Source organism: Cololabis saira, chromosome 10 (genome assembly GCF_033807715.1).
Source record: "Cololabis saira isolate AMF1-May2022 chromosome 10, fColSai1.1, whole genome shotgun sequence".
NCBI lineage: Eukaryota > Metazoa > Chordata > Actinopteri > Beloniformes > Belonidae > Cololabis > Cololabis saira.
The window spans coordinates 28,906,550-28,923,598 of record NC_084596.1 but is presented as its reverse complement, the minus strand read 5'-3'; the positions used below and the strand labels follow the sequence as shown (position 1 = coordinate 28,923,598).

At 40.4% G+C, this 17,049-nt stretch overlaps 1 protein-coding gene across 1 annotated transcript; it reads left to right on the top strand.

Moving 5' to 3' along the window:
* The first annotated feature begins 4,020 nt into the window (after positions 1-4,020).
* Positions 4,021-9,320, top strand: LOC133452221 (uncharacterized). The gene is made up of 3 exons (XM_061731440.1): positions 4,021-4,077; positions 8,340-8,716; positions 8,756-9,320. The coding sequence occupies exons 1-3, from the start codon at positions 4,021-4,023 to the stop codon at positions 9,318-9,320; spliced, it is 999 nt and encodes a 332-aa protein (XP_061587424.1).
* The last annotated feature ends 7,729 nt before the right edge of the window (positions 9,321-17,049 follow it).

The window sequence follows — 17,049 nt, the reverse complement described above, 5'->3', positions numbered from 1 at the left end:
GAACTTACAATTGAACAACTTAACATACGTGCATGTTTTTGGACTCATACAAGCATTAGGAGTACAGGCAAATGCCACAATCGAACCAAGAACCGCCCGCCTGGAATTTGGGTTGACGCTCAGGATGCTGCACAACTCATCTGGTTAAGCAGACACAAGAACAGAGTTCCTGTACCGTTCTCCAGCAGTCGACCCAATTTTCAGTCCTGACTTGTAGCCCTTTGCTACATTGTGTGACATTGTACATTGTAGTTTTACCACAGAGAGACACACATTAAAGAAATTACATGCAGGAAAGGGCTGTTCCCATCAGCTTTACTTCCATTTTGCTTGTCTGTACCGTCTAAATATTTACTTTCCTGGTCTTTGCTGTTTTAAAGGAAATTTGCAAGTCCTCTTTTATGTGAGCAAATTTCGCTTTGCACACTATTGTAAATAGACATGCACCTATAAAGATGTTGACAAAACAGCAGTCCCAGTTCTGCTCACTTGTGTCTACTTCTATCTCTCACTTATCTTAACAATGACTTCCTGGGAATAGAGATAAGTGACAACAAGGACAGGAAGTAAACAAACAGGAAAGGAGTCAAACTGACATACACTGCAAGAGAGACATAACTTTAAGAGACAAATTAGGACGGCATTTTCAAAGCGATAAGAAAGAAGTATTGACAACAGGGGTTTATTTTATCTTCTAGTCTGTTATAAAGTTAGACAGTAATTTTGCCTGTCTGATTTATATATCATTCTGGTCAGTAAAACGACATCAGGATCATAAAATCTCTGCTTACTGGGAAAATCAGTTTGCTGAAAGCAAAGTAAAACCTTTAATCACACGACATGGTTTGGGCTGTAAAGCTTCATTGTGTGTGACTGTGAAATCGAAGGTTTCACTTCAAGCTCATGTATCTTCTTTAGTTAAATTCATTTCACCTTTTTTTGAAAAATAGACAATGTTTGGCTTTAGTGGTGAACGGGTAGCATATTACACCTTTTTGTCTTTGTCAACATGCATGCTGCTTGAGTTGTGCAGACTCTTAACACATCATTGAACCTGGAAGATAGCCCATTTCTTGCATATGAAGACATTACTGCAGTTATCTGAGTTATCTAAGTTAATTCCTGCATCATTTCTCTTTTAAACAAGATATTTTAATGTTCTGGACACATTGATCATCCATTCTCAGATGCTTTCAATAATTTTTCCATAGAACATCCATGGATCTTCCAAGCTTGCAATGATGTCACAGAGAAAGATATTTTCACTCGACATTCTGCACAGTCCAGTTTAACAGCGCTACTGTTTAACTCGATGGACATCTTTTCAGGTGCTGCATTCATAAGTATTGCCCTTGAACTCTTCCTAACATATTTTACATGCAAAAATACACCTTGGAATTCAATTAGCAGTGTAAACTTATATGCTTCATCTATAATTGTGGTCTACAGCGGTCACAAGTGACTTGCTAATCAGTTTTTGTGCCTTGAAGATACAACGTGTCAGTCAGAGCCATAGTTAATTGAATTAAGCAGAAATTAGTCTGAAGGGAGGAACCTGAGACTCATACGAGATCCCTTCAAAACACTCATTTTGTGATCTACGGTACTTTGAGTAATTGCAGCAAGGCTGATGTTATTATAACATGATCTGGGCAACATACACAAAGCTTGGAGCCACATATAAAGGTCAATGTTCCCATTATTTGAAAGATGACATGATCTACGAGCTACTGAAGTTTGTTGTTATTTGATCAGAATTGTATCACATAAAAGGCAAATGAACATGCAAGTTAATCAAATTCACAATATGAGACCCAACAAGTAAATGGAATAACAGTGTGCTAGTTTATGGTCCCAAGCCACAGACAGGCAATAGATGCTCCAACTGTCAGATTTCTGCACTGATTTTATTTTATTACTTAATAACAGTCTCTAGTTTTGATTCCATGGCAGTGTTTGAGAGCTGAAGAGAATATTACTATGTTCAAAGGGGACAGTGCATCAAGACATTTTTGAAACAGTCATGCCAGCTGTAGTATGCTGTAGTCATTGATGTGGTAGGCAGAAAAAGTCCTGAAAATGCCCCACAATTTCTGTACGACATATTTTTACAACACAGTTGCACAATTTTGTGTTCAATATGAAGCCCCTTGACTGTAAATGAGGCTTAACAGAGATAAAAAAAAAATGTCATACGGTCCTTAACCACCCTTAGTTATTCTTGTCTCCTATTGAAAGAAAGAACATAAGAGAATCTATATTATTTAACGAAGTGTAAAAGAAATCCATTCAGAACATTTTGATTGGTGTGTGAAGAAGAATAAATGTGAATGAAAATGTGACGGCGAGATGGAAGTGATAATTAAGAGAAAAGATATATCATCAGTTTAAGATTGTGAACTGTCTGAAAGACAATATTAATTTAATGCTAAGGTTGAAGTTAAATCAGAAAGCTCCAAAAAAGAAAACTGGGCCAAAAATTAGTCACTATGCAATGGTTTCTGAAGCGACATCAGTGTTGGAAACATTGTCATTTACCTCCCTCTCTTTCAATAACTCTGTTAGTTCATGACTACTACTTGTTAAAGAAATACATGTCTCAACAGAGCCTGACTGCGGTACTGAAAACAAACACGGGGTTGTTCTCGTTCTCCCTCAACACAGAGCAGTTTATAGCAGCTTTGTCAAGGATTTATATAAACTGTGACATCGTTGTGCAATCAAAACTGTCTCCCCAGGTAGGTCAAACTCTGAAATGAATTGTACTCCTATTTCTGAACACGTTCAGAAGGAGCAGCTGTCTAACACCCTGCCTGATAAGAAACTGGACAATCAGCATATGAATGCAACAGCAAATAACACAGATACATTATAATAAATCAATTTTATTTCTGATAACAGTTGCTCTAGGGCTGTGCGATTAATCGATTTTAAATCTAAATCGGATTTATTAATCAAGACGATGTTAAAAAAAAGGAAAATCGATTTTCCTTTTTTGCAGCTGGCTGCATTACAGACAGAGCTCGTCTAGTCATCTTTGTTTGGTCAAGAAAATTGTAAATGTTGTCACTTTACTAAACTCAAGGAGGATTTACAGTATCTTTCAATTGCACTTAATTCCCAATAGGGACATTTGTTTGCTATTTTTCTTTAAAAATAAAGATAAAATATTTGAAACAATTTATTCCATTGTCTTTTGTAGGTTTACCAGAAAAATCGAAATCGAAATCAAAAATCGGGTTTTCAGAGAAAAAAATCGGGATTTTATTTTTGTCCAAAATCGCCCAGCCCTAAGTTGCTCCTTTATACATTATTCTGCGTCCATGGATGTTGGTTTCCTCCTGATCATAACTATCAAGGATATGTTCAAATATATGTTAAGGAGGGTCCCCCCTTATGAGCCTGGTCCTGGTCCAGGTTTCTTCCCTCCTAAAGGGGAGTTTTGTCCTTGCCACTGTTTGGCTTAAGGCTTTTCTCCCACTAGGGGAGTTTTTACCTGCCATTGTTTATGTAATAATTGCTCGGGGGTCATGTTCTGGGTCTCTGGAAAGCGTCTAGAGACAACATCTGTTGTATTAGACGCTATACAAATAAAATTGAATTGAATTGAATTAATATCAGGGCTAAAAAAATAATCAACCCACCTTTATCCACCTAGCTTAATTTGTTTGAACAAAACACAGTAATGTCCACTAATGTCCAGTAATGCTTTATGTCTCACATCCTGTGTAATTTTACCAGTGATTCCACAATATTTTCAATTTTGAGACTTTTGCTCTGAAAGCGGTACAACAGAGTAACTGTGGGCATAAATCTGCACAAATATTCCACCTGCTACAAGACAAACCTAAATGCCATATTGATGAGAGGCTTGGAAAAGGCAGTTCAAATATTCAGTAATCCATATTTAAAACATTTTTTTTCCTAATTGCATTATTAGTTCTGTCAGGTAATTAATTCATATTGAACATATTGTTGTTGTTTTTTATTGTTGACTGTGTGGAAGCATGCAGAGTCTCCATGAGGATTAAGGATTTTCAGGAGTGTGATGGCAAAAAGGATGCAGCAAAAAAGCCCGTGAGACTGTAACTCTGCCTTCTGGTATTAGCAATGGATTGTCATGTGCTTCATTTCTCCATTTAGATACAAAACCTGGACCATTTCAAGTGGGATGCAATTGTTTTATTTATTTTTTTATTTATTTTGACATTTCTTAACCAAGAAAATCCTCTGGAGATCACTGATGTCTTTGTCAAGGGAGTTCTGGCCATGAAGCAGCAGCAGCTTGCCCCACAGACATGAGACAGTTACAGGTAAAAACAACAACAAACATAGTTACAATAAAAATGGGGATCATAAAACAAATTAAGAATCCTCATCAAATCAAATCAAATCAAATCAAACTTTATTTATATAGCACTTTTCCTACAAATAATGAAACACAAAGTGCTTAACAGAAAAAAAAACAAGAAAAAACAAATAAACATAAAACTTATTAATGCCCCCCCCCCCCCCCTCCCCGCAGACAAAAGCACACTACAATTCACCTAAATTCCTAAATTACACACAGACACGCACGCAGACACATGGTGTAGACATGGCTAGGCACAGAGGATCCAGGTGAGGAAACGGTAACAGGGAGCCGTCCACGCCAGGAGGTTCCATAGCCCGCAGCTACAAGGGGGGGGGGCCCACAGAGACCATCCCGGCCCGGACGGAAAGAGGAGTCCACACCACAGCGGTGAAGCCGTGGTGCAGAGCTCCACAACCATCCAGGCCAGAACCACCCCCAGGACGACCCCCTGCAGGCCAGAGTCACTCCCAGCATGGAGGCTCCCCATGAGGAAACACTGGAGATAAAAGCTACAAGAAAACAGGATAAAATACACTAAAGGAGTTTATAAAAAACCTAAAACATAAAAACATAAAATCCTAAAAGTATGTCTAGAAAGTAAGACATTAAAAACTAAAATAATAAAACAGTAAAATGTATAAAATAGACCATAAATAACAACTAAAATATTTAGATAAAACATTGAGATTAAACAAAAATAAAATACGATAAGAAAGGATAAACTAAATATAAAACAGAGCAGTAAGATTCAATAAAAATAAGGGTGAGCATAAGAAATGTAAAAGAGTTAAATGAGTCAGTTAAAAGCCTGATTAAAGAGATGGGTCTTGAGCCTCTTTTTAAAAACATCAACAGTCTCTGCGGCCCTGAGGTTCTCCGGGAGGCTGTTCCACAATCGGGGACCATAAAAACTGAATGCCGCCTCCCCGTGTGTCCTGGTTCTAACTTTTGGTATGGTTAAAAGGCCAGCACCGGAGGACCTCAGGGTCCGCGAGGGTCGATAGGGTAAAAGTAGTGCAGACAAATAAGAAGGCCCAAGACCATTAAGACACTTAAAAACTAGTAAAAGAACCTTAAAATCGATCCTGAAGCGCACGGGGAGCCAATGCAGCGATTTTAAAACAGGTGTAATGTGCTCCCGCCCTCTGGTCCTCGTCAGCACGCGTGCGGCTGAATTCTGTAATAATTGTAGGTTGTACATGTTCTTTTTAGGAAGACCAGAGAGCAGGGCGTTACAATAATCTAAACGACATGAGATAAAAGCATGCATTAGCACCTCCGTACTGGCCTGAGAGAGAAACGGGCGGACTCTGGCTATGTTCTTAAGATGGTAAAAACCGATCTTTGTTATGTTTTTAATATGTGGAATAAAAGTGAGCTCAGAGTCAAAAATCACGCCCAGATTTTTAACTGATTTTGAGGGTTTAAAATCCTGTAACTTTGGTAAAAGTTTCTCTCTCTGGCCTTCGGGACCGATGAGTAAAATCTCTGTTTTGCCCTGGTTGAGCTGTAGGAAGTTTGCTGCCATCCATGACTTGATGTCTAAAATACAGTTAAAAAGGGCATCAATTGGCCCAGTGTCATCAGGAGACACGGCGATGTACAGTTGCGTATCGTCAGCGTAACTATGGAAGCTGATGCCGTGTCTCCTGATGACGTCCCCAAGGGGCAGCATGTACAGATTAAAAAGAGTTGGACCTAAAATTGACCCTTGGGGAACCCCACACTTTATCTTATAGGTTCCTGAGGAACATGTATCCATACTTACGAAGAAACTTCGATCAGTGAGGTAGGACGTGAACCATTTAAGAACAGTACCAGAGAGGCCGACCAGGTGCTTCAGTCTGTTTAATAAAATGTGATGGTCTACTGTATCGAAGGCGGCGGTTAGATCCAGCAGAACCAAGACTGTGAGTTTTTGGTTATCTAAATTGCACCTGATGTCATTTAAAATCTTTAAAAGTGCTGTCTCTGTACTGTGGTTCATCCTAAAACCGGACTGATGAGCCTCTAAAATGTGTGTTGAGTTTAAAAATTCATTCACTTGATTAAAAACAAGTTTTTCTAAAATTTTACTTAAAAACGGTAAGTTGGATACAGGCCGGTAGTTATTTAAAACATTGGGGTCCAACCCACTCTTCTTCAGAAGGGGCTTCACCACCGCCGTTTTAAAGGCGGCGGGGAAGGCACCCGTCTGAAGAGAACAGTTGACCAAATACAAAAGCTGTTCCTCAAAGAACCCATAGAGTGTTTTAAAAAACGGTGTGGGAATGGGGTCTAAAAGGCAGGTTGTGGGCTTTACCTTGGAGAAAACTCTACAAAGTGTCCCTGCATCAACCAAGGCAAAACTCTCCAGTGTTTCCTCAGGTAAAAGCATTGATCCAGGTGTGTTAAGAGTTAAAATCTGTTGAGATAAAAGACTGGATCTAATGTCATCAATTTTACCCCTGAAGTGGTCTGCAAAATCCTCACAGAGGGCATCTGTTGCTGTTTTATGGGATCTGTTCAGGTTTCCATTTGTTAGAAGATCTATTGTGGAGAAAAGGAATTTGGAATTGTTTTTGTTATTTAGAATTAGGTTTTTGAAATGGGCGGTTCTTGCTTTTTTAATACTGTTATTGTAGTACTTAAGGTGTTGGCAAAAAATGTCATAATGAACTGTTAATTTTGATTTCCTCCATCTTCTTTCGGCACTCCTGCAGTTTCTTTTTAGTTTCTTTATTTCCTCAGTTCTCCATGGGGGTGTAGGTTTTATGCTAATTCTTTTAGTTAAAATCGGAGCCACTGAGTCCAGCGTTGTTTTGAGTATTTTGTTAAAATTGTCAACGATAAAATCACAGGGAGCTGGTAAAATTTCTGCAGGAGTGTTCTGTAAAATCTGGATAAAATTTGCAGCCACTTCAGGAGTTAGGTTACGTTTCCTCACCGTTCTCACCGGGGCCTCCCGCTGGTTAAAACTGGTGATGTTAAAAAACACGCAAAAATGGTCAGACACAGCCAGGTCCACAACAGAGCACGCACCCAGGGACAGGCCGTAGGTTATGACCAGGTCCAGGGTGCGCCCCCTGCTGTGGGTCGGCTGTGTGACATGTTGCTTAAAATCTAGACAGTTTAAAAGGTTTAAAAATTCTCTGGATACTGGGTCTGAGATGTTGTCTAAGTGCAGATTAAAATCACCAGTTATTAAGATCCTGTTGTAAGAGGTGTGAATAATTGATAAAAGTTCAGAGAATTGGCTGATAAAACAGGTGGAATACTGTGGGGGTCTGTAGACCGTTATGCAGAGAATTGGGGGGTTGCTAAAAACAAAAGCATGATATTCAAATGATGTGTAGCTGTTAAAAGGAACTGCATTGGATGACATAGTTGTTTTTGTTATTGATGCAGTTCCGCCCCCTCTCTTGCCCCCCCTGGTAGAAAATAGAAAGTTAAAATCTGGCGGGGAGGCCTCAGTGAGAACAACAGGTGCATCTGTGCCAAGCCATGTCTCTGTAAGGAGAATACAGTCCAGTTTCCTGTCTAAAATCAGGTCATTTATAATAAAGGATTTGTTTAAAAGAGAGCGCACGTTCAGCACAGCCATCTTGATGTCTGTGCCGAACGCACGCTCATCATGGTGCTTTAATGGAACATTAAAAACATAGCTCGATCTAAAAACATTCCTGTGCTTTGTTTTTCTGCTTGAGATGAGTGTTTTGATAATGTGGGTGTCCAGAGATTCTGGTGACAGGGGTGGTGGTGGTGCTGTACAGGTGTGTGTGGTGTTGGTGTATGTGGTGGGTGGGGGTGAGTGAGATGTGCTCCTATGTGTCTGTGTGTTAGCAGTGAGTCATGAGGTGGTGGTGCAGGACTGTACTGTCAGGTCAATGTTTACTGATAAAAGCCGTGACCCCACCTGGTTTGGGTGGAGGCCGTCATGTTTAAAAAGGTGGGGTCTGTTTAAAAAAGCTATAAAATTGTCCACATATGGGATACCTTGGTCCAGGCAGTATCCCTTCAGCCACCGGTGCAGCTGGCGGAGGCGACTGGTGGTGACGTCCCCGTAGCGTGGCGGGGGAAGCGGCCCGGAAATGACCAGCCGCTTCCCCGTGTCCAGCAGGCGATCCACCATGGCCCTGAACTCCTGCTTCAGGACCTCCGACTGCCGATTTCTCAGGTCGTTGATTCCGGCCTCCAGGACCAGCGTGGAGGCCGAGCTGTGCTGATCACACAGGCGCAGGGCGGCGGACTCCACATCTTTCACCCGGGCTCCGGGGTGGCAGAAGGTCCGGCCGCCCTGCACCCTCACATGGCGGACCATCGAGGTCCCGACGACCAGGACAGGTGGAGTGCGCTGCTCCGCGGTCCCGGGGACCGGCACGGGTGGGGTGCGCTGCTCTGCGGTTCCGGGGACCAGTACAGGTGGGGTGCGCTGCTCCGAGGGCCGCCTGGAGCTGCGCCTCTGGCGGGAGGGGACCCGGGGTTGGTGACGCCGGCCCGCGGTTGCTCCTGGCCGAGACGGAGAGGCCGAGCCAGGCTGGGCCTGCAGATCCCGGTTCCTGGGCTGGCGAGAGCCACGACCCGCTGGATGGACCGGTCCCTGCGGAGAGCCGAGACGCGCTCCCATCGGCGGGAAATCCTGCATGCTGAGGACGTCGAACCTGGTCCCCAGTGGGAGATCAGGTGGCGGGGCAGGGGGAGATGGACGTCTGGTGCCTCTGGTCACCACGGCCCAGGATTTCTCCGCCCTGAGCGGCGTCGAGCTCACCGGCTCCGGAGCCGCCGCTCCTTCCTCCCTGACGGAGTACTGCCACTCCGCGGGACGGAGACAGGAGGTGGAGGGTGCCGAGGATTTCGGCTTGGCTCCCTGCTGGAGCCAGCGGAGCCCAGCGGGTGCTGCTGCTGGAGATCCGGGGGTGGGAGATCCGGTCCATGGCAGGGTGGTATTTTCCATGGCCGTCATGCTCCGATCACCGGTACCGGATAATCTCAGGTGAGCGATAAACTTCGACTGCGTCGTTGCGACGGTGGAGAAATCCATAAGGATTTTGTCCTTCTCCTTTAGATCAGCTTTCAGGCTCACGATGCTGTCCCTTAATTTTGACAGGGCAGGTAAACAGGTCTCACACACCGCTGCCATCTCAACGGTGTTCCGTGTTCCCGCTTTCCTGCGTTCCGCAATCACTTCCCATAATCAGACCGGGGTTTCCATATTCCGTTTTTTCCCCAAAATCTACTGTGCAGCTCAAACTGCCTGCTGGACATCAACCAGAAACCATCATGACGTGTTCCAGACAAAACTACAGTCAATTACTCCCCCTAGAAAACTTTGTGCCTCAAGCCCCACAATACGGTTTGACGTACATGCACGAAAATCGGTACACACCTGTATCATGTCGCAACTTAAAGAAAAGTCTCTTGGCGCCATGGCCGAAACCGAACAGGAAGTCGGCCATTTTGAATTAATCTTGTAATTTTGCCTAAATGTATGCCATTTCTTCAGCCGCTTCTTCGCCCGAACCGTAACATGCACCCAGGTGTGTTAAACATCAAAATGTGCGTCTCGATCTTTTCTCAGTCAAAAGCGTTACCGTGGCGACGATAGACGCCAAAAAGCGCCCCCCCCCTTCACATGGTTGGTCCATATTTGATACTTTCTATTTTCTGCAATAACTTTTGAATGGTTTGACATAAAGACTCGTGGGTGGTGTCATCGAACATGGTTTTGAGTCCTTGAATATAATTGGTGCAAATTAGCCCCGCCCCTTCATCTGATTGGTCGATATCTGATAGTTCCTACTTTCTGCCATAACTTTTGAATGGTTTGATATGGAGAGTCGTGGCTGGTGTCATCTAAATGTCCAAGTCATACAAGCGCATCCACTGCAGCACGCCTGAACGTGCACAACGGTGCAAGGGCCCGTTCATCGCTGCTTGCAGCTTTAATTTTGTACTTGCATTTTTATTTTTCACAAAAGACACTCATTAACATTTTCACTTCACTTGTTCCTAAACTTTTTAGGGAGTTTTTAAAAGTTGCGGCCAGAGTTTCATTTAGCAGTACCTGAATAATTACCAAAGCAATTTTGTAATTAAAGGCCTGAGTGAAATAAATACAAACAAGGAATAAATAATAGAGCAGTGGATGAGACATTCAACTCTGAGCCACTTGTGGGAATGTTTCAGTCCTCATTATTCTTTTATCTGATTTTATTATACAGCCAGCTCATTACCACCCTCCCCATCCCATTGCCACAGACTAAATGAATATATGAAGCAATAAACATAATGAAGTTCCCTTGAATAATTGACTTCTGTATTGTCATAAATCATCATTGACACCAACCCTGTGAAACAGCTTCTGGTTGAAATGACAGTCATCCCAATTCACCTAGCGTGTACACTGGGTGAACATCACCACAACACCCACCACTGCAGTCTGTCGTCACTGCTCAGCTGGTCTTCTCTTCATTCTTGGGGGCAAACACATTGGTTTCTTTTCGTTGACAAAACTCTGATTGGCAAAACGTCACTTTGGTCACTGTTTAATATTCACAACAGCTACCATATACGTTGTTCCAGTAACCTTTGTAACTTACTCATCCCTAAAGCCTGCACAGATCATTTCAGTTTTCTGCTCCAAGTGACTGCAAGTAACTTCCAGAAGACACTAAAATTGAGTTCCTTTTTGCCACTTTCACCTTTTAAAAATTTGGTGCAAACATTAGTTTGTGATCGTCACACCTGCTTTTAGATACTTTTAATATGTCCCTGCATGCAATTTTATGAATGTTTAAGTATGGTTTTCCTAGTTGTAAATGTAATTTTATTTTGTTATTTGTTATTTTGTTATTTGTTTGTTTTTATTGTTTTCCCTTTTTTGGGGGAAACATGCCATCATTGTAAATGAGAGCTAGTTGGCGTATCTGGATAAATTAAGCCTGAATGAAATGAATAAACAATAACACGAAGAGCAGATCAGTGACTACATCCAGAGACATCTGTAGAGCTATCCCAGTTAAAGTAAATCTGAATTTAATAAGACAATCTAATCATTTACAGGTTGCAGTGATAAAGAAAATTATTGAGAAATGTACTTTTTCAGGTTTTTTAACTCCATCTATAAACTACAAAACAGCAGCAGAGACTGCAAGATGAGAAATAGTGACCATAGCCAACAAAGGGAGAGGAGTGTAAATACAGCCCTGAAAAATAATCAAATGGAAAACATATCTATGTTCTGAGCAATGCTTGACATATTGCTAAAGGCTCAAGAGACATTGTATGGTTTTATGTTGCTTTAAACTATCCAAAAGTACATACAATTTATGTTAAATTTGAATCATGATTTTTTAACAAAGCACCCAAAAAAGGGAAGACACACATCCTATAATGCCGTTCATCATAATGCTTAGTTTACCTACTGAGAAAGTTACCTATGCTCATATGATTTCAATGATCATCATGGATTCTTCATAATATTATTTATATTCTCTGAATAATGTCACATTCTTAGTTTTAGTGTTGTAAAGTCAGGCATGTGTTTCAAACATCTAGTAGATGATTTTAAGAGACCACTTACCCCTGGGTTCCTCTGGGTGCACAAATCCTCCTTCTGATTTCCTACCACCTCTATCTGCCGTATGTAATTTGATGCAATTTAGCCGTGGCTGAGTGCAAACATAGATTTGATGCACATTGTTAGGGGAGCAGAGTGGATAGTCACACCTTGGACGCTTCTAAACCCTACTGCAGTTCTTCTGGTGGGACCACTCTCACTCCTCCCTCACATGTATGTATTGCAGGGGTGGATTGGCCATAGGGAGTACCGGGAGTTTTCCCTGTGGGCCGGTCGGTAATAGGCAGGCAGTGGCTGACCTTTTTTTTTTATATGTAAAGAGATAGGCCCAGTAGTCCCGCCCACACATTTTCCAGTTATAATTACAAATCAGGTCACCGGAGTTAAAGTGTTTTAAGTATCAATCACTTTCTCCACTGTCCAATTTGTTCATGATTTACCTATTTTCTCTCTGTGTTTATGGTTTATTGCCCTTACTTTGCCTTTTTTGAACACTTATTAATGGAAATTTTCAGATTAAATTACATCAAATAAGAGACCAGGAGACAATGACCCATTTCACATTATACAGTTAAATTTAATGTACATCAACGGACAGTATCTGCGTGCAGATTGTGGTGGGCCCGTCTGCATAAAAAAAGTCCAGGGCTGAATTTGTGTCTCAGTCCAGGCCTGATGTATAGTATCAAGAGCATTTCTGTCCTTTGCAGTTGGTTGGAAGTGCAGCACACACAACCAACTGCAAAGACTTTTCAGAAACTTCTCTGAAAAAAGGTAATGTGTTTTGAGAAAGCATTGACAGGGAATTGATAATAGTAATTATTTCTATTGAAGAAGACGAAGAGCAAGATGGTACATTATGTTATACTGAAGCCAGTCAAGTGAAACATCCTCTCAATATATCCTTTCAAGGCCTTATATGCCCTTATTTTAATGCAAAATACTATGCAATGACTACTATAAAATAGCTATAACATCTATTCTGGAACCTTTTCATTGATTACTGTCATAATCTAAAACCCACTGAAGTTGCAAATAAGACACTAATTGGTCAAACACAACTTTTCATGAGCACAAACGTAAAGCATGAAGCTTGAGGAGATTGCTTGATGATCAAGTTCTTTCAGGGATTCAGCTGCTTTGCAAACAGTCTGATATGTTCTGTGCTTTACATGTAACTTACATGTAACTTTTCATTACAGCAAAACTTAAAATAACAAATGTTGTGCAAAGATTCAAGCTTGTTGTAGATTTCGACTCATGTCATATTACGTACTCATGATAAAATTGAGTGTGTTTGGAATTAGGGCTGCAACTAACGACTATTTTAATAGGCGACTAGTCACCGACTATTGAAACGATTAGTCGACTAATCGGATAATTAGTAATTTTTTCTTAAATTTAGTATGTCGCTTTAATTATGTGGCAAATGATAATAAACACAAGAAAGATGGGTACTTCAATGAAAAATACAGGACTGTCTCAGAAAATTTGAATATTTTGATAAAGTCCTTTATTTTCTGTAATGCAAAAATGTCATACATTCTGGATTCACTACAAATCAACTGAATTATTGCAAGCATTTTATTATTTTAATATTGCTGATCATGGCTTACAGCTTAAGAAAACTCAAATATCCTATCTCAAAAAATTTGAATATTCTGGGAATCTTAAGCTGTAAGCCATAATCAGCAATATTAAAATAATAAAAGGCTTGCAATATTTCAGTTGATTTGTAATGAATCCAGAATGTATGACATTTTTGTTGTTTTAATTGCATTACAGAAAATAAAGAACTTTGTCACAATATTCTAATTTTCTGAGACAGTCCTGTAGATATTTTATTCAACTTTGCCCCTTTTCATACAAAAAGTTAATAAAATGTCCTATTTAAAACCAAGGACATGCACAGTGATCAGTCAGACATAAAGCCATGAATAAATAAACCTCTGTCCATTATTTTTCATTTTTTAAGAAGAGCCAAATGTGTTATATGAAAAATAAAATAAAACGTATCATATTTTTTCTGTATCAAGTGGGTGAAATCGGTTCTGGATGGCAGGACGTTCTCTGGGTTGAACTGGTGTATCATTTGTTGAAACTCGTCACCCAGACCCGACGTGCTTTCTCTTCAAATGCTCGTGCATTACCAACGTGCTCCCGTGATAAGCAAGGTCGGCTTTGCAAACCTTGCAAGTCATCTTTTTATTTACCGTATCGAGGCTAAAAGGCTCCAAAACTTTAGAAGTTTTGTTACATGCAGCTGCTACAGGACGGGACGCCGTCATTTCTGTTTACCCGCTACCGCTCGGCAGAGACGCTATCGCGCATGCGCGACTCTCGGCAGAGATTGTATTGAAGTGAGACGCTTCACTCCGTTGGAAGAACAGGTCTGGCGACAATTGTCGACAATGGAATTCATTGTCGACAATTTTGATTATCGATTTTTGTCAACAACGTCGACGAATCGTTGCAGCCCTATTTGGAATTTGCAACAGCTTTAAGAACGTTACATGATTCATTTCATGACCAATTGGCCGATGTCAAGCTATCACATATCTATTGTCTCGGGAGAAAATGCATTTTTATGAGGTGGATGATTCTTATTCGTTTCATTATCCCCCTTCAAATGAGATCACAAGGGTGCAATTACCTCTGACCGCATGTAATTATGTTGAATGTTTCCACTCTGTGATAAACAGAACTCATTCACACAATTGTCAGTTTTGACAAACCATCAATCATCTGAGGACTGCATACCAGAGTTCCCATGGTAGCCGATGCTCACTGATCTGGAACATCATTGTTAATTCGGTGTCACTTGTGCAACGTTGCTTTGCTTGTTGCACTGAGTCATTCAGTAACCTGTGCACCACCAACAGCTCACACACTCTTCTCAGGAATATATGAATATCTGACATTCTGGATGTACCTATGTGTCTTTTCGGTGGCAGGACTGTGCTTGATTTAGAGAAGAAATGCCTGGCTCTGCAAGATGACAAGGCACCACACTTAAGCTGATGAGCTCTGCTTTTTGGACAAGTACATTCCACTGGGGATTCAGTGAGAACCTGCCATAGGAGAAAGGAAAAAGATTAAGGAATTTACTTCCCTTCTGTCGCTACCCTTGTCCATCACTATTCACAATTATCTCACACAATGATTTTGTTATGAAATATGCAACATACATCCACAAAACCTGTCAAGTTGAATGCATCTATTTATATATATATTTATATATATATATATATATATATATATATATATATATATATATATATATATATATATATATATATATATACATATATATATATATATATTGTTTTTCATCTCACAATTTACTGGTTCAGCAGAAAGAAGATTTTGTTCCAATAGCAGTTATTTCCAGATTTTAATTATTTAACTGTTTTGAACTGTAATTAATAACTTTAATTATTATACTTTTTTAGCTTCATGCATCAGTATCAGTATCAATTGGATAAATGTCTCAAAAACTTAGACATGGTTTAAAAGAAGGACAAAAATGTGTAGGCTATGCTTAACGTTAGCTGTTCATTATTATTGACTGTTGGCATGGTGATTTTACCATCTGCTGTTCAAAGCACTGTAGTATCGTAAAACAAAATTGGTTCATGTTGCCCATTGGTTTGCGGACTAACACACTGTTGCATCTTCACATGAAATTATCGTAATTAAACACAGGAATAAAAGAGAGAAAGGTTTCTGAAAACAAAATTATTCCAACTCTATGGGCAACAGAGTAGTTTGAACTAGGGCTGGGCGATTTTGGACAAAAATAAAATCCCGGTTTTTTTCTCTGAAAACCCGATTTTCGATTTCGATTTTTTTGGTAAAACTACAAAAGACAATGGAATAAATTGTTTCAAATATTTTATCTTTATTTTTAAAGAAAAATAGCTAACAGATTTCCCTATTGGGAATGAAGTGCAACTGAAAGATACTGTAAATCCTCCTTGAGTTTAGTAAAGTGACAACATTTACAATTTTGTTTGTAATGCAGCCAGCTGCAAAAAAGGAAAAATCGATTTTCCGATTTCCTTTTTTTAACATCGGTTGTGATTAATAAATCCGATTTAGATTTAAAATCGATTAATCGCACAGCCCTAGTTTGAACCCTAGATTTCTATATTTGACATTGCCATCTTGGGGATTTTGGAGCATGAATTGACCATATTTAGAAGAAAGGGGGCAGTGCAAGGTTGTCAGTTAAGCCTTGGGGCTTGGGATGACTTCAGTAACAGGGTGCATTTATCATACATACACCGTGTTCCTCATGATTAAGTTGTTGTCAAAACACTTTGGAAAACAAACCAACATTTGGTATGCATTTGTACACATTCTATTTTATGGAAGCAGTTCCAAGGACATCATGGTTGAGGCTGAAGCAAAAGATTTATGTCCCCCCCCCCAAAAAAAAACAACTGAAATCAGAATCTTTTGAGGTTGTATAACAATATGACTGATTACATCACAATTGTAAACCATAGCTATTATCATGTGACTTCCGTTCACTCAAGGGAATTAATCAGTGTTCTTTTTTTCCATTATGCTTATTTTAGTTTGTTTTACTTTGTTTTAGTCCTATTCATGTCAAACAAGCCAACCAGACCCTCAACCCAGATTTCTGAGGGCTAATATCCACTTTATTATGGAATACTTATGTGGAGGACCACAAATGCACATCAGAAGGACAGAAATTAGCTAATGAATCACTTTGCATTTCATTTCTCTCATTTAAAAGTTGATAGAAAACGATTTTGAGTCATGTTCCTGTGGCTATTGCACTTTAAGGCACTTTAAAGGTAGGCTAAGTGATTTCTGGATGATGTAACATCCGTTGGTATTTAAACAAAGCATGGAGAGCAAACTCGCCCCTCCCCCTTGCTCCAGGGCTTCCTGAGAGTACACACACCCTCATCAAGCATGAACCATGGATCTATTATAAAACTGGATGAGATATCAAAAATGGCCGCCCATTCATTTCAATGCATTCTGCTCAGCCAGCGCATACGCTGAAAAAATCTCTCACTTCCGGGTTTACTTCCGCATACACGGGCCCATAGAGCATGCGCAGTTGAGTCACCTCCCATGATGCTCTGGGGCCTCCCATCAT

Bases quoted from the DNA above. Each gene is read 5' to 3' on its own strand.
- LOC133452221 (XM_061731440.1), top strand. From the start codon at position 4,021: ATGAGGATTAAGGATTTTCAGGAGTGTGATGGCAAAAAGGATGCAGCA. The intron at 4,078-8,339 runs GTGAGACTGTAA...ACCTTGGTCCAG, and splicing joins AGGATGCAGCAAAAAAGCCC to GCAGTATCCCTTCAGCCACC. The intron at 8,717-8,755 runs GTGGGGTGCGCT...GGACCAGTACAG, and splicing joins GGTCCCGGGGACCGGCACGG to GTGGGGTGCGCTGCTCCGAG.